The sequence below is a fragment of the Oenanthe melanoleuca genome, chromosome 11 (genome assembly GCF_029582105.1).
Source record: "Oenanthe melanoleuca isolate GR-GAL-2019-014 chromosome 11, OMel1.0, whole genome shotgun sequence".
Lineage (NCBI taxonomy): Eukaryota > Metazoa > Chordata > Aves > Passeriformes > Muscicapidae > Oenanthe > Oenanthe melanoleuca.
Window position 1 is genome coordinate 6,870,607 of NC_079345.1, and position 23,076 is coordinate 6,893,682.

General features: G+C 46.4%; 2 protein-coding genes and 1 long non-coding RNA gene across 13 annotated transcripts in view; 2 read left to right on the forward strand and 1 right to left on the reverse strand.

Annotated features, from left to right (window-relative positions):
- RIPOR1 (RHO family interacting cell polarization regulator 1) overlaps nt 1-1,110 on the forward strand; it is a 31,641-nt gene extending 30,531 nt beyond the window's left edge. For all 4 annotated transcript variants that reach the window (XM_056500334.1, XM_056500331.1, XM_056500333.1 and 1 more), the window contains one exon: nt 167-1,110. In XM_056500334.1, coding sequence (XP_056356309.1) covers nt 167-264 — 98 coding nt within the window. In that variant the 3' untranslated portion in view covers nt 265-1,110. The remainder of the gene's footprint in view (nt 1-166) is intronic.
- Nucleotides 943-12,053, reverse strand: LOC130257617 (uncharacterized). The gene is made up of 2 exons (XR_008841355.1): nt 9,185-12,053; nt 943-3,976 (listed from the first exon to the last, which is right to left on the reverse strand). It is a non-coding gene; the product is annotated as an uncharacterized LOC130257617 (long non-coding RNA).
- The window catches only part of CTCF (CCCTC-binding factor), a 34,565-nt gene continuing 20,034 nt past the window's right edge, over nt 8,546-23,076 (forward strand). For 2 of the 8 annotated variants that reach the window (XM_056500335.1, XM_056500336.1), the window contains exons 1-3: nt 12,158-12,246; nt 16,686-16,798; nt 20,280-20,374. In XM_056500335.1, the coding sequence (XP_056356310.1) occupies nt 20,321-20,374 (54 nt within the window). In that variant the 5' untranslated portion in view covers nt 12,158-12,246; nt 16,686-16,798; nt 20,280-20,320. Of the gene's footprint in view, nt 8,734-12,157; nt 12,247-16,685; nt 16,799-20,279; nt 20,400-23,076 lie in introns of those variants that run through there. The other 6 variants (XM_056500337.1, XM_056500345.1, XM_056500344.1 and 3 more) reach the window with 6 other exon arrangements.

Consider the following 23,076-nt stretch of genomic DNA (forward strand, 5'->3'; position numbering starts at 1 on the left):
GCTAATTGAGAACAAGAGAGGTTTCCATGCTGTGGCCATAGCAGGCAGGCTCAGCTTTACCAGGTGTTAGGCACGTTTCCCTGGAAAGGCCAGGGTAGATGGCCAGGGATGGGCAGGGGACAGAAGTCTTGCAGTTTGTATCACTGACCGTGGCGTGTACTTGCAGGGGAAGATGGTAAATCAGCTCACCGGCGACTGGAGGAGACCCTGGACAGCCTCCCACGGATCTTTGCACCAGCCAGCATGGCCAGTACAGCTTTCTGAGACCCACGCACACCCGCCTGCCATCCCTGAGGGCAGAGGCGCTGCTGGGCCGCCCGGGCTCGCACGGGCTGGGGAGCCGGCAGCCGCAGCACTCCCGCCCTCAGCACAGCACAGTATTAGCCCTGCGCCGGCAGCTCGCGGCCGCACACTGCCTTACGGAGCACCGCTTCCCTGCCCCGCCACCCGCCCCGCGGGCGCCACCTCCGCACCGCTGGCCAGGGGCTCGCTGCACCTCCCACCCTCTGATCGCTATTTAAAGTACCCAGGGAGCCCACCCTGCCTGCCCCCCTGGCTGGCGGGGAGAGGGACTGGATTTCTCTGCCTCCTCTTGCCTTCCTCTTGCTCGAGGGCATGCGCCCTGTCCCGGAAGGACCTGCACTTTGGAAACCTCGCTGTTTCTTTCCAGGAGCTGCCAGGGCCATGGGGACTGCTGCCCTCTGCCACCTGGAGTCCCCAGGACTTAAATAAAATGAAATATGAGATATTAATATATTCTGCTGGCGTTTCTTCTTTCCAGCTCCACGTGCTCCTGTCCCTCCCTGGCTTGTGGCTGTAGGGAGTGTAGTGAGATGTGGCCTCAGCCCAGAGCCTTTCCTGGCCTGTTGGGAAATGCTGTGGAGGGCAGGGGCAGAAGGAGCGATAGAGGGACGGACAGACGGATGGACAGAAGCTGCCACCTTTTTTTTTGTTTGTTTTGTTTTATTTTATTTTTTATTTACAGATTTTTGCAGAAAAACAAAAGCAAAAAATTCTTTTCTATAATGTCTCTATAAATCTATATATAATGTAATTACAGAGAATGAATAATTTTGATTTTAAAGCAGAAATAAAAACCTTTAAAGAGTGTTGGTGTTGCTGTAAGGGTGTTTCTTTGGCCCCAGTGCCCTGGGATGGGGCAAGTTGGGTGTCAGCATAGCATCCATGTAACCTGGAGGGTGACAGAGGATGTCATGGGAAATAATTGTGATTTTTGGCCCTGCAATTCAGCCAGTTGTTACCAAAATGTTGGCTGGTGGGCATGGGATGCATCACCCAAGGTAGTAGGAAGTGTCCACACAGGATGGGGGGCACTGAAACCAGGGCTGCCCTTGGAATGGAAAGAGCCCTGTGTGTGTGTGTGTGTGTAAACCCACACATTCCCCATCTCCAGCTGCTGTTGGTTATCGAGGCTCTGACTTCCACTTTGGACCAGTAAAAACCCATGTCCAGCACTGGAAGCAGATTGCAGCAGCTGTGGTGGCCAGGCCATGTTCCCAAATGTCCCCACACCGGATGGGTGTGACAGGTAATGCTAAACCACCCTGTGAGCTGCTCTGCCTCCCGGGCTGTGCCTTGTCCCAGGATATCCGCTGTCCCCACCTTACTGTGTGAGGGACACACCACTGGGCTGGGAGGGAGGCTGTTCTCTGTGACCCCTCTTGCTGCTCGTCCCTCACAACCTGCCCTGAGGCTGGAGGTTTTCTGGAGGTTTTTGTGCCCTTCCTGTGCAGCTCCTCAGCACCAACAAGCTGCTGGATTGTTGGAAGCTTGTTGGGAAGGAAGCACTGTTTCCTCTGGCTCTCCCAGGAACTTTGCCCTCTTGGTGGCTGTGACAGCATAGTGCAGCAGCAGGGTGGGGGCCACCTCCCTGACACAACACAATTGGTTCTCACTGCTTTGATTAAATGTCCTGAGTTCAGTGGCCTAGGCAGCATGTGGCTGGTGACATGGAGCCTTCTGCCCCACCAAGCAGGAGGTGGCATCAGGCTACAACGTGCACAGCAGGGTGTTAGGTCTTGTGCCACCTCCCGACTGAGCTGGGTTGAAAGGTGGGATCCTGGATATTTCTGCCTGCATCATGGAGTAGGGCTGCTGGGGCCCTTGTTCCTACACCCTGCATGGTGTCACCGTGGGTCTGGAGACCCCTAGAACTGCTCCCCCTCTCCCTGTGATGTGTCTCTGTGGTTTCACTGGTGACTTCTTTTTAAGCTTGTATTGTTTGCCTTCTTCTCAAACCCCGCCCATCACCTTCTGCTGGTTTAAATCCCTGAACATCCACCATGATGGTGCACCTGGGGAAGAATAACTCCATGTACCAGTACCTGATGGGGGCCAACCTGCTGGGAAGCAGCTCTGCAGAGAAGGACCAGAGAGTCTTGGTGGACAAGAAGCTGTCCCTTAGCCAGCAGTGTGCCCTGGGAACGCAGAAGGCCACTGATATCCTGAGATGCAATAGGAAGAGCATTGGCAGCAGGGCAAGCGAGCTGATCCTGCCCCTTCAGCCCCAGTGAGGCCACATCTGGAGTGCTGTGTCCAGTTCTGGCTCCTCAGTACAAGAGAAACATGGAGTTCTTGGAGCAGATCCAACAGAAGGATACACAGATGATTAAGGAATTAGGGCATCTCTCTTACAAGGAAAGACTGAGGGAGCTGGAGCTGTTCAGCCTCCAGAAGTTATGACTGAGAGGGGATCTCATCAATGTCTGTCAGTATTTGCAGAGAGGGTGCCAGGGGATGAATCAGGTTCTGCTCAGTGGTGTTCAGCAACAGGACAAGAGGCAATGGGCAGAAACTAATGCACAGAAAGTTCCACACGAAAATGAGGAAGAATTTTGTGTGGATGACCACACAAAGGAACAGGTTGCCCAGAGAGGGTGTGGAGTCTCTCTCACTGGAGGCATTAAAAAACCATCTGGACACAATCCTGTCCAATGCCCTCTAGGATGACCTCTTGAGTAGAGAGGTTGGATCAGATGACCCATAGTGGTTCCTTCCAACCTTACTATTCTTTACCCACCACCAGGCATGGACAAGAACCCCCCTCCCAAGCCTTCATTTTTCCAGCTCTCATGACAGCTGGTCCAATCCCTTAATCATCTTAGTGGTCCGTATGGTCCTGGGAGTGGAGTAGTTTAGAGCAGCAAAGATGCCTCCAAAGGCAGCAGAGGCAGGGACATTCCCCCAGTCCTGCCACCCACCCATGCCAGAGCAGGGGCACTGCCATCACCAGCAGAGCCAGGGATTTATACTTCCCAGGCCAAGCAAGGCCCGTCCATTGATGCTCCCCAGGGTTTCTAAGCACGTCCCAGGAGGTTACAGCCTTCACTTCCTTCCTCCTCACTGTAGCAGAGCTTTTTGGGGCTGGCTCAGGCAGAATGTAGCACGCCGTGGTGCATATGGTCCCATCTGGGACACCCCCTCAGCATAAACCACTTCTGGATGCAGTTTTATCTGCAGATGGGATTGCAGGGAGGGGTAACCAGGGGACACTGCTGCATCACTCATCCCTTAGCCTTCTTCCACCTGCTTTGGGGGCTGGACAAGCTCCAGGAGGAAAGCACAGTGCTTTTCCCAGAGCACTGCATTACACTGTCAGCTTTAGGCAGCAAGAGATGAGGGATGTAGGTCCCAGTTGACACATACAACTGCAGACAAGAGCACCTGAGAGGTGGAAAGCGGCCCAGCACTCTCACATATTTGGTTTGGTTTCTTTTCCCCTTTCAATAACTGCTGGAAAACAAACCAGCCCAATGCCCCAGTGGCCAAAGCCATTAATTTAATTCACTCACCTACCTGGGTGTTCTCCTTGCCCTGCCAAAACCTCGTCCCCTCCCTGCAGCACAATTCCACTTTCTGAGATAAGCTACACCTTGACTGTAGAGATCAGAGCAGGAAAGCAGACTTCTGTCAGGATAGGCAGGGAGCTGCAGGCCAGGACAAAATTACTCTCTTCCTGGAATTGCAAGGAATAATCCCATTATTTATGTGGCTATTAGAACATGTGGGAAAAAAACCTCAAACAGATTAACTTAGGAATCTATTACCCAGCCCTTTGCTGTGACAAAGACAGAGGTCTGTGCTGGCATTGCCAAAGACCTCTGCCCTATGGACATCACCAGGTCACCTGGAATTGCAGGACTGCCATTTTCACAGCAACAAATTTCAAACAAAAGGTCCTGATTTTTGGACCTTTCTGCTTCATGGGTGAACTCCCTGAGAGCCACTTTCACAGCACACAGGGACAGACACAGCAGTGCAGAGCACATTTTGCAGGAGCATTTGTTATTTCAAAGGAGACAGTGTGCACAGTGTGCCAGCACCATGTTTGTCAGCCAAATCTGTGTCAGCACTTAAAACATCCCCCTCCCGTAGGGACGTGCTTATGCTCAGCAGCTACTTGCTTTTCTTGCAGGAGCTGCAGCCCGTGGGAGGGTGTCTGTGTCACAGTTACATTATCCATGTGCTCTGGCTTGGGGAAGATGTTACTTTCCCCTGCCTACTGCTAGTTTTGCTTTTTTTTTTTTCTTTTAATTGGAAGGGTGCATACGGATTCTGAAGCAGTATTGCTTTTTACCTGCCAGTCTCAGGAAAGTGTCCTGAGGAGCTCCTGAAGATCAGCAGCACAATGTTCCCTCCTCTTGCACAGCATCCAGGCTGATGCAGCTGCCCAGGTTTGACACAGAGAGCAGCCACCAGCCAGAATGACCCCAAGGAGACACTGCCACTTTGTGGTACCACAAGCTCCAGTTAGCCCTTGCGTTAGAAATCACTTAAATCTTCATGCAAAGTAATTTTTGGGGGTTGTAGCTTCTGACTCTCTGGTCTGAGTAATCTTAAAGTTGGACCTCCCACCTTTTCCCAGGCTTATGGGAAATCATGTTTCCAAGGCACTCACTGGGGCACTTAGAGATGATCGGAACAGCTAAGCAGCCTGAGCTGAACCACAGCAAAGCAACAGCCTCCTCATGAGCACTGACGTGTTCCTTGCAGGGCTGTCAGGCACATCTGTATGGGCTTGTTCTCCAAGGACCACTCCTGGGGCAACAGCTGGGGCCTTGGTTCATAAAGAGACCAAATGGTGCTCCAGGCAGCCTTAGAAATTTAATTTAATGCTCTCAATCTCGAGTACTGTTTTCCTTAGAGCTGACTTAGAGTGGTGAGGGATTGTGAGGGTGATGGAAGTGCAGAGTAGAATGAGGAGGGTGAGCCCACCCGGGGCCTCAGTGAGGTGGTCGGGAGCTCCTTGGCTTCAGCTTTTTCCATTCTGGCTTATGGGCAAGGTGTCTCTGGGAAAGGCCTCGCTCGGGCAACTTTTCTAGAAGGAGCATCTGCCTCTGAGTGTCTAATTTGGACAGGCTCAGAGACTGATATTCAGGAGCACTCACAGGACTGAAGGTGGGAATTTGAATTCCCTGCAAATCAGCTCAAAAGCGCCTCCAAGTGAGGAAACCCAGGATCAGAAGGGCAGACCCCCAGCACTCGCTGGTGGATGGATGGTCAGGGACACTTCTGGCATGAGAAGTCCACGAATAGGTGCTTGTCAGGAAAAAAAACTTCTACTTCTAAGCAGCGACATTCCTACTAGGAAGCTGCAACCTTTTGCCATAGGATGGCTCAAATAAAAGGCGGAGGGATCATTAGCAACCACTTACATCCTGCCTTGGGTGAGTATTTAAAGCAGGAAAGAGGCAGTTTCACACCCAGCCACTGCTCCTCTCCATTTTGATTCGTGCCTGAGCTAAATTTTGAGCTTAAAGCAGGATTCATGGCTACAGACGAAAGATATGTCATTCTCCCAAAAATTACAGCATGAGAATTGATGGCTTGACAGCTTAGAATGTACATGATTTTTTAAAAATTCACACTGCAGAAATGTTCTGAGCATATTCTTCGTGCTGTGCTGACTTAATTTCCTTCTACACCAACTCATCTAGTGGCTAAATTGAAGGCCATGTATTTTTTCGTTGTTGTTTTTTTCTTTTAATTTTAGAAAAGCTTTTGATTGCCCAACATTGGACTCAAAGATCTTTGTGAGGTTCCTTCAAATTCAGGATATAATATCAATGAATCATTTGAATTCAATCATTTGAATTTCAATGATTCAAATTTCTCATGCAATGAAGACCCCGGAGCTCACAGCTGTGGGCTACACTATCACCTCTATTAATGGCCACATTTTACCGTTGCTTTGTCGATAATTTATTTCTCCTTCAGCCCAAGGCTGCATCCACAGAGCTCATCCCCTCTACCCCCTCAGTAAGCCACCCATGCCCCACTGAAACGGATTAATGGACTTATCTTGCTGTCATGATCCTGAGAAGGAAACTTATTCTGGGTTGTCAACAACCCCCCAAAGGAGTATCGGTACTCAGAACACAGCCCACGGCGCTCTGCTGCTTTGCAAGGACTTGAGAGAGCTTAGGCTTAGGCAGGAGAAACCCGTAAAGCCGGGTCAGGGCCTGATCTCACTCAGCCCAACTCCCCTGGCAGAAGGACCCTTCTCTCCACAGCAGAGCTCAGCAACTCATCACCATTATTCATACCAGGATTTAAGGGCACAGCTTACACATGCTAATGTATGCTAATGTTTTTCTGATGGGTTTGTCACTTGTTAAGCAGGTTGTGGTGAAGCCTAGGCTGTTGAACAGCTTTTACCCCAACCTGCAGTGATATCTCAAGAGGCACAAATTGGAGGAAAACACGGGTTTCAACTCTAACAGCCTTAAAACTCTTTAATTCTACCACCAAAGGTTTGTGTTGAGGTCTCTTTGAATTCCTGGCCTTATTGTCCTCCAGCGACTGATAGGGGAGTGAGAGGAACAAAAATATGCAGCTTCCTTCCAGTGTGTCTGATTTTTGAAATATTAATATCTTAACCCATTACTCTTGCTCCATTTCTCATGGATTTATGGTAAGAAAATACCAAGAGGATGCAGCATGAGCTCATAGAATTCTCCTCTCCTCAGCCTGTCAAAAAGCTCTGAGTCTGCTGGAGATGAGAAAATATGTTAAACACAGAAGATTCAGCAACTCAGGGAACTGCAGAAAATGAAAGAAAGGCAAGCCCCTGTGTATTTTCACATAAATTCATGCATCTCACCAAGGGTGCTGTAGCTCTTTTCACCTTTTGGGCATAAGTTGTGGACAGAAAACACCATGATGTCTAACTTCTGATGGAAATCAACCTCGCTGACTTTCCTGGAAGCTCCCTACTAGATACTTGGCAGCACATCCACAATTCCTGCTAAGCTGAAGCTGACTGGAGCTCGTTTGTCCTACTCAATTATGAGCTTGGCAAGCCCAAAGTCCTTAAAAACACCAGACAAACACCATCTTAAACCACAGAATTGTAGAATCCCAGGATCTCCTGAGTTGGAAGGGATCCACAAGGACCATCAAGTCCAAATCTTGGTCCTGCACAGGACACCCCCAAGAATCACACCACATGCCTGATGTTGTCCAAATGTTTCTTGAACTCTGTCAGGTCTGGTGCTGTGACCACATCCCCGGGGAGCTTGTTCCAGTACCTGGCCACCCTCTGGGTGAAGAACCTTTTCCTAATACCCAGCCTAACTCCCCTGGACACAGTTCCATGCTGTTCTCTCAGGTTCTGTCGCTGGTCAGAGAGCAGCCATCAGTGCTGCAGCCCCCTGAGGAAGCTGCAGCCCACAGTGAGCTCTGCCCTCAGCATCCTCTTTTCCACACTGAACAAGCCAAGTGCCCTCAGACACCTCTGGCACGGCTTCCCCTCTAGACCCCAATTCAAGTCACTTGCTATTCACGAATCTGTCCTATGAGTTTCCTGATTAATTCACGATTTTACTGACTCCTCTTCCACCTTAAGAAATTTTGGCTCTTTCAGCCAGGCCAAATCCCTCCTCAGCACGGAAAATGGACTTTCTCTGTGGCCTTATTCTCTGAGGAGCTCCTTCCCACGGAGCTGAGGCACAGCCTCATGCTTTGAAAGTTTTGGAGAGGTGAAGGGGCAGTTTTGGAGGTGAAGAGGCAGTTTTGGCTGAGGTGAAGGGGCAGTTTTGGCTGAGGTAAAGGGAGCAGTTTTAGCTGAAGTGAACAGGGACGTTCCAGCTGAGCAGCGACGTGCAGAGCAGGGACTGCCTGCCTGCAGTCTATCCGGATCTCGGGGCAGCACTAGAACAGGACACCCCCAGCGCTCCCCTCACGCCGCCCCGCCGGCCGCGCGCCGCCCTGATGGGAGGGAGGGGAGCTGCCTCCGGCCCCCCCCCGCCCGCCCCTCGGCGGCACGTGACGCGCTGACGCACGCACGCACAGGCGCGCGCAGGGTGACGCCGCGGGCCCCGCGCGTTTGAAGTTGGCGCGCGGCTCGAGCCTTCGCTCCCCCACCCCGCCCTCGCCCCGCCCCGCCCCGCCCGCCGCTCCCAGCCTGCCCCGCGCGGCCGCTTCCCCGCGCGCGCCGGCCCCCCCCGCCCCCCTTTCCACCCGCTCGGGCCGGCGGCCGCGGCAGAGCCGCGCTGGGTGGCGCGTGCGCACTGTGCCCCGCCCGCCGCCATTTTGTGTCCGAAAGCGACTGTGGAGCGATTAAACCGCGGGGCTGGTGCCGGGGCGCTTAAAGCGGCGGCGGCCGCGGCGGGGCGTGCGGGGCGCGGCGGCTCCTCCGCGGGGCCCGCGGGCGGCGCGGGGCGGCGGCGGGGCCCGGCGGCCGGAGGGAGCTCGGCGGGGCGCGGGGCGCAGGTAAGCGGCGGTGGCGGGGGGTTTGCAGTCGCGTTCTCCGGCCTCTAGGTGTCACGATGGGGCTCCGGCGCGGCTGGGGCCCCGCAGCGGCCGCCGCCGGGGCAGCAAGGGGGGCTTTGTCTCCCTCTACCGTCCCCGTGCCGCCGCCGCCGCCACCGCCGCCATTCCCCACAGCGCGGCGCTGGGCTGCGGCACCGCCCGGGCCGCCCGCCCTCCTTCCCTCCCCGGCCGCCGCCACCCGCCGGCCCCGACTCCATTTTCTTTCCTTTGTCTCCTCCACCGCGCCACCGGCGCTGATTAACCGCCCCATTACCGCCCCCTCCCCGCCGCGCCTGCCGCCCCCCCCCACCCCTTCCCTTCCCGTCCCGCACGTCCCTTCCTTCCCCCCCTCCCCCGCCCCGCCGGGCCCGCTCCCCTCCCGCCCCGGCACCGCTCCCCCCGTTTCTCGCACCTTCCCGGGGCTCGCCCGGTGCCCTCCGCCCGCGTCCTGCCGCGGTGTCCGGCCGGGCGCCGCCCGTGGGGACGGCTGCGTGTCCCGCTCCCGCCGGCCGCCGCCTCGCTGCGCTGGCGTGTGCGGCGGAGTGAGAGGCGCTGCGAGGCGCAGAGCGGGACTCGAGCTCCCTCTGCAAGGCAGGCTGAGCAGCGCCATGCAGCAGCACCGGGGCGGGCACGGCTGGGGGGCGCCCGCTCTCGCCGCGGTGACCGGCCGGCAGCCCCCCCGCACCCCCCGCGCCGCTCCCGGAGAGCGGCGGCCCCGCCGTTCTCTGTCCGCCCCCCCTCCTTCGTCCCGTCCCCGCCACCCCACTTCGGGCCCGGGGTCCCCACGGGGCTTTAGGCTCCCATCGGGAGCACCTGGGCTGCCACCGAGCCACCGACCAGCTGTGTCACTTGCTGGGACCTGGCCCGGCTGCCCGACTCGCGGGGCTCCTCCCCGGGAACCCCCCGGGCCTTCGCAGCCGGGCTCTTGCCCAGGGATGGAGCCCGAAATCTCATGGCGGAGGGCGGCGTTATTCCCTCCCTTCCATGGGTCTGTGCTGCTTGGGAGGGGGGGGAAAAGCACAAAACCCGATTCTTTTTGTGATGCAGAGGAGGAAACCGCACATGCTCTGTGTCCAAACGCTTTGCTGTTTGTTCTCTACATTAGCTTTGGAATTCTTTAGGATATATATTCATACGGTATCGGATTTGGCCTTGTGTTAACCTTGTGAAATGACTTCGCTAGAAGGGTTTTGTCGTGTTGTATGGTTCCTTCTCTGGTCAGTGTAATCCTTAGGACTTGCCTGTTGGTGAGAATGAGCTCGTTTTCCTGTTTGTGACTTCCTATTTTTTTGCCGAGCCTTTCTCCCCTTAAATACGTGCATGGCTGTTCCTCATCTCTGGCCAGTTACTGAATTCTGGCAATAAACTCCAGAGGTGTCATTAGAAGCATCTAAAACACTGTTTACCACTTCCAGTGTACATGTTTTTGTTTCAGTGCAGGAAGTGTGTAAATATAATCTTGAATTTTCCAGTTTATTCATCTTCTGCAGAGCCTGTTGAATTTGTAGGAGCCCGTTGAGTATTAGAAGTAATTCCGTGCTGTATTCAAGCTGTTCTTACTTAAACGATCCCCCTAACTCTTTCCTTCAGTGTAGGAGACATCAGCAGAACTGAAGGAAGAAGCAATTTTAGTGTAAGGGCAAAGCAATGCTTGCTGTTTTTTTTTTTTTTTTCCCTAGGTTGATGGATTTTTACTTCCATTTTGTTTTTCTTCTGGATGTGTAGGGCTAGCTCAGTTTTAATGTCATCCCCTGCGCATGAATGGTTATTAGGATGCACAGAAAGGCTCAAGAAACTTTGTGGGGTATTTTTGACGAGTAATGCCAGATAAAAGGTGACTCGTGTTTCTGTAGCCCTGCAACTGAAATAATAGAGCCATTTCGGACAGAGCTTGGAGAACTGTCGCTACAGCGTTAAGTTTGCTGGTGACTCGTGCCTGCAGCATTACTGAGGGAAGGAGCTATTTCAAGAGCTGTTTTCATGTGAGCAGGCTGGATCTTGACTATGATCCGTAGCTAATTTGTGTGCATCCTCACCAGCTCTTGGGGCTGCAGGTTGATACCCGCCTGCTGCGCTCCCAGCGCTGTGTCTTGAAATGCCAGAAGCCGACCCTTGTTATTCTTGACTTTTTCAGCGTTTACCTGAAAAATCTAATTACATGGCATTACTAACGTGTTAAAGAATTTCTGTGCACAGCCTACTTCGGAATTTTAATTTCTTCTCCTCCCCTTAGGACTTCATGTCCAAGAACTTCTGCTTTTTTAGATTTTTGGAAGTTGGATTGAGTATTATTAGGCCTGTCTGTTCTTGGAGCAAAGCCAGCCTATTCCTTGCACTTATTCCACATATTTAAACAGGTTCCACTGATCTCTGGAAAGCTCTCCCTGCTCTGTCTGAACAGTTTTTTGTACATTAGCTCTTTCAGCTATTATTATTGATTATATTTGCATTAAAACTCCCTAATTTCCCATCCTGGCAACTTTAGCTTCTCTTACCTCTTTACCAGAGAAGGAATGCTCGAAGGAGTAATAAACATTAGGATCCCAAATGTGCTTGTATGTGCTCTAGAAATACGTGTAATAAGGAGCAGCCACTGCTTTACCTGAACACATGGGGACACACACTGACAAGAGCTGAAAGAAACCAAAGCTTTGACTGCTTGTTTTGTTTGCGTTAACTTACTGAACTGTACTGATTTATTTGCTTAACTATAAACCCTTGTTCATCCATTTGGATTTAGTTCCGATGCCCAGCTCACTCTGTTGTACTAAACCTTGAAATGTCAATACAGTATCAAGCTCTGCTACTCTGTAACCTACATGTTCATAGAGACACACGCAAATCCAGGAAATTCCCTTTTTATTGGTAATATTTAATGTAGATAACAATGGTTCAGATCATACCTGGCACTTGTTCTTTCAGGATTTTTACTGAAACTTAGACTCTGTCCTAACTGTAGCTGAAAATACGCTTTTTTTTTTTTTTTGTGCTGAAGAATATTTGAATTTCATTTACAACACCCTGTTCTGCTGCTCCTCCCACTTCTCTCCAATAACTCATCAGTCTTTAGGAATTAAGTGAGGTATGCTTATCCCAGACATATTTAATATAAAACAAAAGAGTTGCTTCTCAGCTGAGTGATCTGTTTTTCTCTGATAAACAAAAATAACCTCAAAAAGAAGAGCAGAAAAAACAGAAGGTGAGTAGGGAGTTTTATGTTTCAGAACATGTTAACATTCAAGTAACTGAACACAGAACAACTTATAAATTAAAGCTAAAGTGAAGTTTTCCTCAGTGTTATAAAAGCTTGGAAGCTATAAAATCTTAATTTCCTTCCAATGTGGTTCTTAACAGGTGAAAAGAGAAGTAGTGCAGAGACAGCTCTCAAGAATGGCGCAGTTAACGTGCATTGACTTAGGGGACGTCTCTGGTAGAATGGACTCCCGAAGCATTATTCCCTAACTATCCTTACAGGTGAAGTTTTGAGTCATAGATAGTTACATTTCTTATGTAAAGCTTTGTTTTTAGAGACCCCCCACAGTTCAAGCCCTCCCAGAGTTTACTGTCTGCTACCTGAGGATTTCAGTGTGCTATGTGGGGCCCATATTGAGAGGTGAGGCCAGGAATGTTTGAAAGTATTTAAAAGCACAAGGGCAGTGTTCAGTTAGGATATGCTGACCAGTGCCACCAGCAAGGGCTTCTGTATTGGTATCAGTACAGCAAGCTGAACACAGGGTATTTATTTTTTTCTCCCTGTAGTGCAAGTAGTCTGCCCAAATACATATTGTTATGTCAGCCAGTTAGCAGCACCATCTTATTTTTCTGCTGTAGCTGCAAACTCATGTAATTTCTAAAGCTTAATGGGCTTCATTGGAAATCTTTGTTCAAATGTAAAGACAGGGTTAAGTAATTTCAGTTTATACTGAAAATCTTGTTTTGCATATTTTTTTCCTGTACTGTAAAAAAATTTGTTGACATCATTGAATTTGTCACAAATTCTGGCAAAACAGAAGGCAAGTCACAGATTGTTTGGCATGTGAATTGCATCCCTGTATTAATAATGCATCATCATTAAAAGTCTGTATATGTCTCAAACATCCACAGGTAAAGTATATTAAAAAAACAAACACAAGCCAAAACTTAACATGAAAACTATTTAAAACCAACCCCCATCAGAGTACATTGGGAGGTGAGAGAGACATTTACCTTGGCATATTGGTATATTTTTCAGCACTGGAATATTTTTAACTGCAGTATTTAGGGCTGTCTTATAGTCAATGCACTTTGGAGCAGTAGTGAAATTCCAGGAGGTCAGAGAAGTGCTGATGTATCAGTACCAAAAGGAGGTGGAGTGGATGAACATGGCTGTGCAGGGAGGGTGGCAGGCATCCAAAACACCTTGGGTGTTTGACTAGCTCTGCTTGATGTTAACACACATGTAGTTCACATTATTACCAGCTCTCCCATTTATTCTTAGTACAGAATTTAGTTAGAGAAGAGTGTTAATCCCAGTAATTAAGGCTTTAAGATAACTAGAGCTTGTTAAATTTATTATTTGACTTTGTTAAAGGCCTTGATCCTGATGACCTTACTATATATTAATATGAGTACTGAGTATCAGTAAATGCCATTTAGTTCAGGATTAGTCTGGGGGTATACAAGAGTGAATAGTTTCCATGGATATTCAGCAAAAACTAGTAATTGCTTATCACAGTTTGTTTTCATTAATGATTTTGTTGGTGAAAAATATCTCTAGAAACTTCTTCATGATAAACTTCTGGTTCATGGAAAATCACTGGGCACCAAGGCAGCCATTGTGATTGTCAGGTGGAGTAGATCTAGTCCAGTGTGTGTGCTGAGGCTGCTACATGTAAAGCTGTGCACCTGGGAACAAGGTATTCCAGCTGAATTTAAATCAAGGCACATGGTATCCTAGAAAGCAGTGATTGAAGTGTTTTTTGCAGTCATAGTGAATAAACAGCATGAACACATGTTTCCAAGGTGATGCTGTGACAAAGAACGTAATGTAGGTCTTAAATGCATTAGTGAAATAAGCAGGGGTATGTTCTTCCCCATCTTGTGGGATGGGATGAAGTCATTCCCAAAATCCTACATATTGTTTTAGCCTCAGCACTCAAAACCCTCCAAAAAATTACCATGTGAAAAGGGATTAATCTCCAGTTTGCTGGAAAACTAAGCTATATTGCCATGCAGTAAAATGTGCAGCTTCTCATCAAAACTGAGGTGAATTGATGAGAGTCTTCAGATATGTCCCTGACAAAATCGTACTGGATATTAGTGAGCTTGCTCTAATCTTGTTAACAAACACAATACGAACTTGTATTCATACGAATTTGTAGCCCAGTAAGTTCAAATTAAAAGGCTTAAGTTTTTCACAGGGAGGGTGATTAGCTATTGGATTGATATGAAGAGCAGTCATGTATTTCTTAACATCTTTGAATCCAGACTGTGGGAAAAAAAATCTGAAAATTGCTTCAGCTGCAAGGTGCTGACCTTTTCTTGTTTCATATGTATTTAGAGAACTGTCATTCATGAGAGGTCAGACTTGGTGATAAACCAGGAGTACTAAAGAAAAAGGATGGATAGCACCTGCTCTTCTTTTGAACCACCTTCCCTCTTCTTGAACAGAGTAAAATTTAGGATTTTTCCTTTTCAATCAAGAATATGATCAAACCAGTAAAATCTTGTGAATGGGGGGAAATAAGCAGATATTGATACATACTGGAGATGTGTTAAATAGCATTCTATATTCTTGGTCCAGACTTGTGACTAATACATCCTGATCTGAGGCTGTGGTATTGGGGAGCTGTTGGAAAGATAAATGTTACTTCTCTGCTGCCAGGACAAGCTGCTGGCTCATGTCCAGCTCACTGCCTACCAAGCAGCCCAAGGACCTTGGCAGGAGCACTGCTGCCCAGACAGTTCTTGTATCAGCAAAGGAGTTCTTCCTTCCTGATTCTGAGCATGGAAAATGCTCAGAGGGTGAAGCAAGGTGATTTTTATTGAAGCCTCTGAAGAAAACATAGCTCCATAAAATTTTGTGTTACATAAAATTACTTATTGACTTGTTTTATATATAGCATTTGTGTATGTTGTGTGGAATTATATTATCTGCAGTGATCCTAGTTTTAAACTGGATGCTGAATAAAATACGGACTTAATCAGGAATTGAACTATGAAGCATAAAGCTGTGGAATAAGGAGTAAACAACGCAATAATTTTAAGCTAAATTATTGCCTTATGTGTGGAGACTTGACACAAGTGTTTGACACTTTCTGAGCTCTCCAAGATGTTACAGTGAATAGCTTGATGGTGGCCTAAGCATCTCTAGGTAAGAGATTGCTGGGAGCTAAGGTTTTTTTTCATGTCCTGTGTTAAAAAGGTGGGAAGGGGGTATGTAATCTTGGACTCAGTGCTACAGGGCAAACTTGCAAATAATCCACGTGCTCCTCTGTGTAGTAATTTTAACAGAAGCACGTGACACTTGAGTTTGGCAATTCTGGTTTCTCTTGGCTGTTTGTGAGAAGGTGAATAGTGTCACTCTGCTGCTGCCCCTGGAGTTCTTCACAGAACTCAGTCTGTGCCCAGTCTGGCTGCTGTAATTCCCTGTGCTCACACAAGGCCAGCTTCTTGGGTGAATGCAGTGAGTTTTGTGGTGAGCCTGTAGCTTGTAGAAGTAAAAAATGAGGTAAATACACCACAATTGATAGGAAACCTGTTTTTGTCAGAGACTGTGGAGATACCACAGGTTCAGAAGGAGATTTGCAGGTCCAGAGGCAAAGATTCGTAATTCTGGACTGGATGTTGGGATAAGGGTGGTAAACCACAGACATGACTGATTGCTTTGCCTACACAGTGTTTCCTGCTAGAGTTTTTGGAGACAGACTGCTGGACTAAATGGACAGTGATCTGTTCTTGTAGGGCTTTTTTTTTTTTTTTAATGCTTATTTTGGATAGAGGAATTTTTTTCCATTTTTCCCAACCTATCCATAAAAGCTATACCAGGAAATTTGCAATTCTTGCTATTTTGGGAATAAACACCAAAGCATTTAGGGAGGTAGAAGTCAAGGCTTCCCTTGAAAATTAAGTTGGCTTGCATCAGGATTGTTGTGACCCTGTCTTCTTCCATGTGTGTGCAGGCAGGTCAGTAGAATTTGCTTCATGAGGGCAATAGCATGTAGGTGGATGTGGAAAAAATGCACCCTCAAGTTTGATTTGATCCTTCATGGAACCGTGCCCCAAAATATTTTGGGGTAAGTAGAGGCTTTCTGCAAAGGAAGCTGAGAGCCCAAGTAGTAATAGCAGCATTTGGCTATTTGTAAACATCTTTTACTCTTTTGAAATGGAGCTGTAAACTCCCCTGTATGTTTAAAATTGTTTTCCAAGCAATTGAATTCTCCCATTGTTTAATGTTGAAAGAGACATGGTTTCTCTGGACTGGCTCGTGGAAGAGCCTTTCACTGCAGTAGAACCAGCAGTGATTTTTGGCCAGTTAGTTCAGCTTCTTGTATAGTTTTTCTGTCCCTTTGTACTTGATTTGCAAAGCTCTTCCCTTGAAACCATTTCTAACATCCAGAGATTTAAAGTGAAAGCAGAAAATGCTACTGAATTAAAAATACCCCCTGGTTTTAGTTGTATAATTCTATGTCATAAATTAACAGTGCTACATTTTAACCAGTAGCTTTCTCCTGTGTGCTAAACTGTTTGCAGTGGAAGTGCAATCTAAACTTCAGTTTTGCTTCACGAGTATGTACTGCAAGAAAACCCCTTAGAGACACTTTAGGAGTTTCCAGATTACATGTTGGAAAAAAATGACATTTTTGAAGACTAGTAGTTTCAGTCAAAGCTTATCACATTATTAAAACCTTTCTTCTTTTCTTTTCTTTTTGGAGGATGGAAGAAGTTAGTGTAATCCAGCATTCCTGCTGAGTATATAACTTACTGCCACTTCTGATCTTTGAAGAGAGGTTTATCGCTTCCTGTGGCAATACTGAATACTCAAAAGGTACTCATTGATTACTTGATCCTTGCCTACCTTCCATATTTATTAATACTCTTCTCTCCTTCCTGCCAAAGAGTGATTGCTGTTGACTCCTGCCTGCTCTGAGCTACCTGGAGCATTATATGGTCCCAGACTCCTGTAGTGTGTGTGGAAGTAGTTTTGTCCTTTTAAAGCAGCTCTATCCTCTCCTTGTCCTACCAACATTCTGACCTATGTGAAGCATTTGTGAGCTTCCATGATGGTATGATGGAGCCAAGTATCAAATATTTAGATGTCTCACTTGCCTGACATGACATCTGTAATGTTTTTGGAGATGTCTCCTTTGAATGGCTTGTGCAGACAAATCCTTAGGGATTGATCTCTCCATCTCCACCAGACTCAAAGGAGAGAGATAGCACTGAATGTTTGTCCTGCTGTGTTATCAGTCTGGCTCCTCCTGGTTAGAAGTGCTTGATCCAGTGCAGTTGTTGGTCAGTATGATGTACTGCCTCTTGAGGCTGTCCAGTGCTGGCAGCCAAGGGAGAGTTTTCATCTGCCTTTTGGCACCTTTCCTATTGCCTATGGGACAAGATATAATTTCACGTTAACATCCTGGAGAGGAGACCATACAGTAGCCCTTACTACTTCTAAGACAATTTTTCCTTTTTTATTAGGTTTGCTCACTGTGGTCCTGGATTTTCTCCAAGTTAAAAAAAATTTAGCGAGGTCTCTTGTCAGTACTGCTTCCACCTTTTCTTACTGGAGTTCCTATAAGAGCCATGTCTGATGTGGATCTTTGTACTTCATAGTACATGTGATTCTCTGTCTCCTAAACAGTGAAACACAGTATTTTTGCTTTTCTAGTGCTGTTCTCTTCAATACTGTGTGGATTTGGATATCCACCACTTTGAAAAGTGGTGAAAATCAGTAAATTGCTGAGAGTTTCTGTACATCTGTTCATTTGCTGAAGGGCTGATCAGTATATGAGAGCTTGCAGAAACATTCCAGGGCCTCTAGATCTTGTGTGGAAGTGAGTACTGAGGCCAATAAATCTCAGTCCTAGGAGCATCATAGTTATAACTACATAGATGGAAAAAAGTCTCAATGTTTTGTGTTTGAAGTTTAAGTATGTCCTTCATTTTATGTAGTGCCAGAGAATGGTACCCTGGTTCAACCCCTGACTCAGTTCAGGGCCAGCACTGATGCTAGATGAGATCAATTAGGGTTGTATTTAGGAAAGATTTGTTTCCACAGCATCTCTGAGCAACCTACTCCCATGTTTGACCACTCGTTGTTGCAGCTTGTCTGTTGCATTTGTCCTTTGACTCTCTGCTTCCAAGACTGTGGCTGCATCTTCTTTTTGCTTCCCTTTGAAGGTAGCAGTAGGATCTCCCCGTGGTCTTTTCACAGGATCTCCCCATGGTCTTTTCACAGCTAACTCTATCATTCTGTTGTGTAGGTCTTGTATTCCAGCCATCTCATTGTTCTGGCAGCCTTCTGATGTGTTTTTCCCCCTGTGTTCTAGGCTCAGCAATGGACATGTGAAGCACTTTAAATTTTCAGTTTTCACCTGTTTTCCTTCAAGCTCATCAAACATTGCCTGTATGTCAAAGATCAGATGAAATATAAATTTATGCAAGGTATTTTATGCCAGAAAATACACCAGAAATTCAGTATCATCTTTGCAATGAAGGAGGGTAGAAGTGACTTAGTCTCCTTTTGAGATGTTCCCTTGGAGTGGTTCTGAACAAGAATGCCTTGCATTTTTGGAGCACCCTGTACATTAATAGGTTGATACTTCCTGAGCTGTGTCCAAGCAGCTTTAAAATATCACTTAAAAATCTCCAGTAACTTATTTCCTTCATCAGAGCCAATACCTTGTAAACAGAGAGGGGAAATGGCTGTGCCTTGCATTAACTCACCATTGGTGCTAATCTGCAGAGATCCCTGTGAAGTGTTGTCTTCAGTGTAGGAAAGAGCTGCAATTACTGGTTTGTTTTCTGTTCTCTCTTGAAAGAGTTTGGGTACAATCTTTATTTAAAGCAGCTTTCTTTACTGTTAAATCATTTGCCAAGCGGAAGATTAGGTTTGAAAAATGGAAGAAAGCTATTCCTTTATTCAAAATTTCAGAAAACCCAAAGTAGATAAAAAGATGCTTCAGTTCAATTCAGTGTGTTCTGTTGTCCTCTTGTGTGTGTGACAAAACTGAGGTGATATTCCACATGGGAGGGATTCATTTTGTATAAAGTGTCTTCAGAAGGGAGAAGTCCTTCACTCTTGAGGCTTTTCTTTGTTACTTGACAAGTTTTGTAAAGTTCAGGAAATCTTTTCCTGGGTTGCACAGCACAGGACCTGGCAAGGATGCAGCTTGCATCTGCAGTCTTAATATGCCTATAGCAGTGGAGCACACCCCATGTATCCTCTGAGCATCCTCTTTCCTGGTCAGGGCTTGTATGTAGCATTTGTGATTTTTTTGCAGAGTGAGTGTTAAATAAAAAGAGATAATTTCCAATTTTTTTTTTAAAAGCTCACTATCACTGAGCATCCACCTCTCCAACAAACCTCTTATCAGTAATGCTTTTTGAAGCTGATAAACAATTAAAAATAGACTTGCCAAGTAAAAAATGAAGCCAGGACCCAGACTTAAGTGCTTTGTACTAAATAAATGACAGAAGAACCTGGAGGGGAAGCATTTAAATTCAAAAGGTGTGAAATCCAACATTGCTTGACCCTTATGACTGAGTGCAGCAAGAATATGTGCCTCTCTTGAGAATTACTCCTCTGGACTTCTTGCCATTCCCAGGATGTTAGCATGTGTGCACACTGCAGACTGACAGCAATTACAGAAAGAAATAATGTGCAGTCTTGTAAATATTGTGTTTTTGTAAACGTGGGCATTTCAAGCTCTTAATTGATAACAGCAATGAAGCTTGCTTCGGTGAGCAGAGGCTGCTCTTCCTGAGAGTGGCAGGGTTAGAACTGTGTTAGAGCTGATATTGTTATTTGATATAAGCAGTATATCTACTGCTGCATAAGGAGTGATATTTGCTCTCATTTATACCTCTTCAGTGGTAAAAACCCATTCAGTGTGTGATATGCTGTTCCACAGCACAGGAGAAAAAGGCCATCTGAGGTAGGCAGAGCTGGCTCTAAAATGTCATATTGCACTTGTAATCTGATGTGAGGCATCCAGAGCTTTAGATTGTCAGAACTGTAAATGCTAAGGAGTTTGAGAACAAGTAGGTAGAGAAGCTTGTAAAATGAGTTCAGTCATCCTAGTGGAAGTATTAAAACTGATTAAAATACTTCTTTGGTTTTGCTTATGGCCCTTTTGGTAAGTGAAGGGGTCCCCAGGCAGTTATCAGTGCTGCCCTGTTAGGGGTGTGGGATTACACCTTTCGTTAAACCAGCATTAAATATTGAACACTGCTTTTATTGCCCCTTTCCCCCCACCCCTTACCTTTCTCTTTTATGTAGTTTCACTAGTTCATCTGTTCTGTTCCAGAGTGAGTTCTGACCTCAGGAGCTGCATGAAGAATAGCCAGCATGAAGAGAACAAATCAGTCCAGGCAGAAGTGCAGAAGCGTCGAGAACATAAATGTAAATTGAGGGGGTTTAAAGTGTGGTATGTGTTCCATGCTGAGGGAGTAGTTTCCTATAAACCTTAACATTGTGCTAGTAGAAACCCTTTTGCCCTGCTTCCCTTTTGGCTGCCCTTAGTCTTGGGACACACTAGAGACCTAGTCTGGATGGAAATAAGTATCCTTGGCTGGGGGAGTTCTGGCCTGGTGTCCTGAGCAGTATCTGTAGTCTTGAAAGTGCTTGTGCTAACATGAAGAATAATTGGGCTGATGGAGGGAGTGAGGGGGAAGTTTAAAGGTAGGGATGATTTCTTTCCAGGGTGGATATGTTTGGAAATGAGACTTTACTGCTTCCTTGGAGAAAGGGGTTTTTTCTTCCAAGGTCAAGTGCCTTTTGTGGGATTTTCGGGGTTTTTTGCTTCATCTGCTTTGAAGGTTGATAGTAGCACTTTTAGGGCTTGGTGTATGAGAATATTTGGAATAGGAGTCCAAATGAACTAGGGGTGTATCTAAAACAAAGAATTTTCTTAAAATTTCAGCATGAGGGTTACTTAAACAGAACCAAACCCAGGTGAGTGCTTTAATGTCTGCTCCAGCACTTACTAATTCAGACTGATGTGATTGAAAAGCAAGGATATCTTAATTTGGGTCTGGAAGTTTGTCTTGTCCACCACCCTTCTGCCATAGGTGGTTTTGAAAGTTCTGGAATTTCCTGTCCCTGCTGCAACAGCAGTAACTGCACCTCTGTGTTTGACAGCCTGATATTAAGTTAACTAGCACTGACTGTAGTTTCCTTATGTGCATCAGAGTGTGATTTGTGAGGTGACTAATAGTTAGTGCATGGACAGCTATTGTTCATGGGGTAGGACCAAAGCTACCATCCCAGGGATAAGCACTTTCTACTCCTCCAATTTGAAGCCTGAATTCTTGTGTCCTGGTAGAGTATCACTGCTTAATGAGTACTTGTGCAAAGATAAAATAAATAGCTGTTCCCCAAAAGTTTATTCTTGGATACTTGTTCATCTAGATGAAGCCTTAGTGGAAAACAAAATCCAGATACTTATTATGAAGTCTATAGAGTGCCATGAAACTTGTTGCACAGGTCTTTTTTCAGGTGTGGGAGTGGCTGGTGTTGCCTTTTTGGTATCATGCAAGACTACATCAGATGGCCAAAGAATCCTGTTCTGCTCAGACTTACTTTGAAGAAATATATTTTTATTGTTAGCAGTTTGCCAGTAGCCTAAATGAAAGCTTAAATTAATGTGTGATGGGAGAAATGACCACAAATACTTGTTGATAAAACTAAGAATCTTTTCCAGTATCTACCTACAGCATAAGGCTTCACTTTTTGTGGCAATGGATTTTGCAGGGTGTTTAATCTGAACTAATTTTTGATTCTCAATTTAATACCTTCAGGTATTCTGATGGTCTTTCGTGGACTCCTTCATCACTTTTACATTATGAAGACTTATAAAAGTGAGGGACTGATTAGTTTTATGATCTAACATCAGCTAAAAAGAAAATTCCTTTGTGACTGCTTCTTTTAAAGTGCAGGTCTTCCTGTATTCTACACCTGATTAAATTGTGGGTTTTTCTTTCTAAAATGGACTGTCAGGTTAGCAAAATACTAGTTTCTTACTAAATTAAAAAGAGAAACTTTTAAAAAAATATTGATAAGAGTATATTTCACTTGTATTTCCCAGCTTTCAGTGGAGAATTCTCTGAATGAATAAAGACCTAGTGTCACCTGGTGAGATGCACTAGCAGTTATTGAAAGAGGTAGTGAAAAATTAAAAATAAGATTTGTAAGAATGTTAGGTAGGAACAGGAGGAGAAATTAAGGAAGAATGGAACAAATTTTAAGAACATCAACTAATTTTGTCTCAATAGACCTTTAATTCTCCAACTCTAAGGGAAAAGCAAGGGAAAACTATTCTTCCAGAAATACAGCTGAAATGCTTTGATCAGTCTGGTTTCTTCATCGAGGCTTTCCTTGTCAGATTACAGGGTATCCCAGGTGTCTTGAATATGTGTGGGATTTGTTGTCAGTAGCTGCAGTCATTTTTTTCTCTTTTGTTCCATGATGCAAGTTTCAAGCAGTTGACATTATTGTATCTGCTTTTCTCTCCATTGTAGGCTGCAGCTTATTACAGCAGAATTAGCAGTATTAGTTCTGGAAGAGCCATGATCTGGGGCTTTCTGCCACTGTCAGGTGCAAGGATTAAGAGGGAGCTTGTTCAGCAAACAGCTGAAGAAAGATGTGGAATTGAGTTTCCTTCTGCCTGGCTGGGGGCCCTGGGTATATACTCTGTTTCCATGTCTTGCATGAACTCCCTGAGTTTCTGATCCAAAGTGAAAGGTCAGCTCTATTCTGAGTAATTGCGGGAGATCACAGGTGTGTGCTACTTGCTGACTGAAAAATTGGGGTCAGTGCTGAATGAAGCTTCTCACTGCTTTGCATCATTTCATGAGACACAATGAAATTGGAAAGAGCTCTGCTGGGATCTCTGGGCAGGGATAGAAACCAGGGAGATTGCTTCTGGTTACAGGAGCAGCAGGGAAAAAAAGGAAAGGTGGGAAGCACAAGACGCATTTTGATTCTAAGACTGCACCAAGCTGGCTGTGGGTGGGGAATATCCTGAAGGCAGGGACAGGCTTGGCTGTGCCCTTGGGAGTTTGCAGGGGTTGAAGGTAAAGATCACAGGCCCCTTGATAACATCT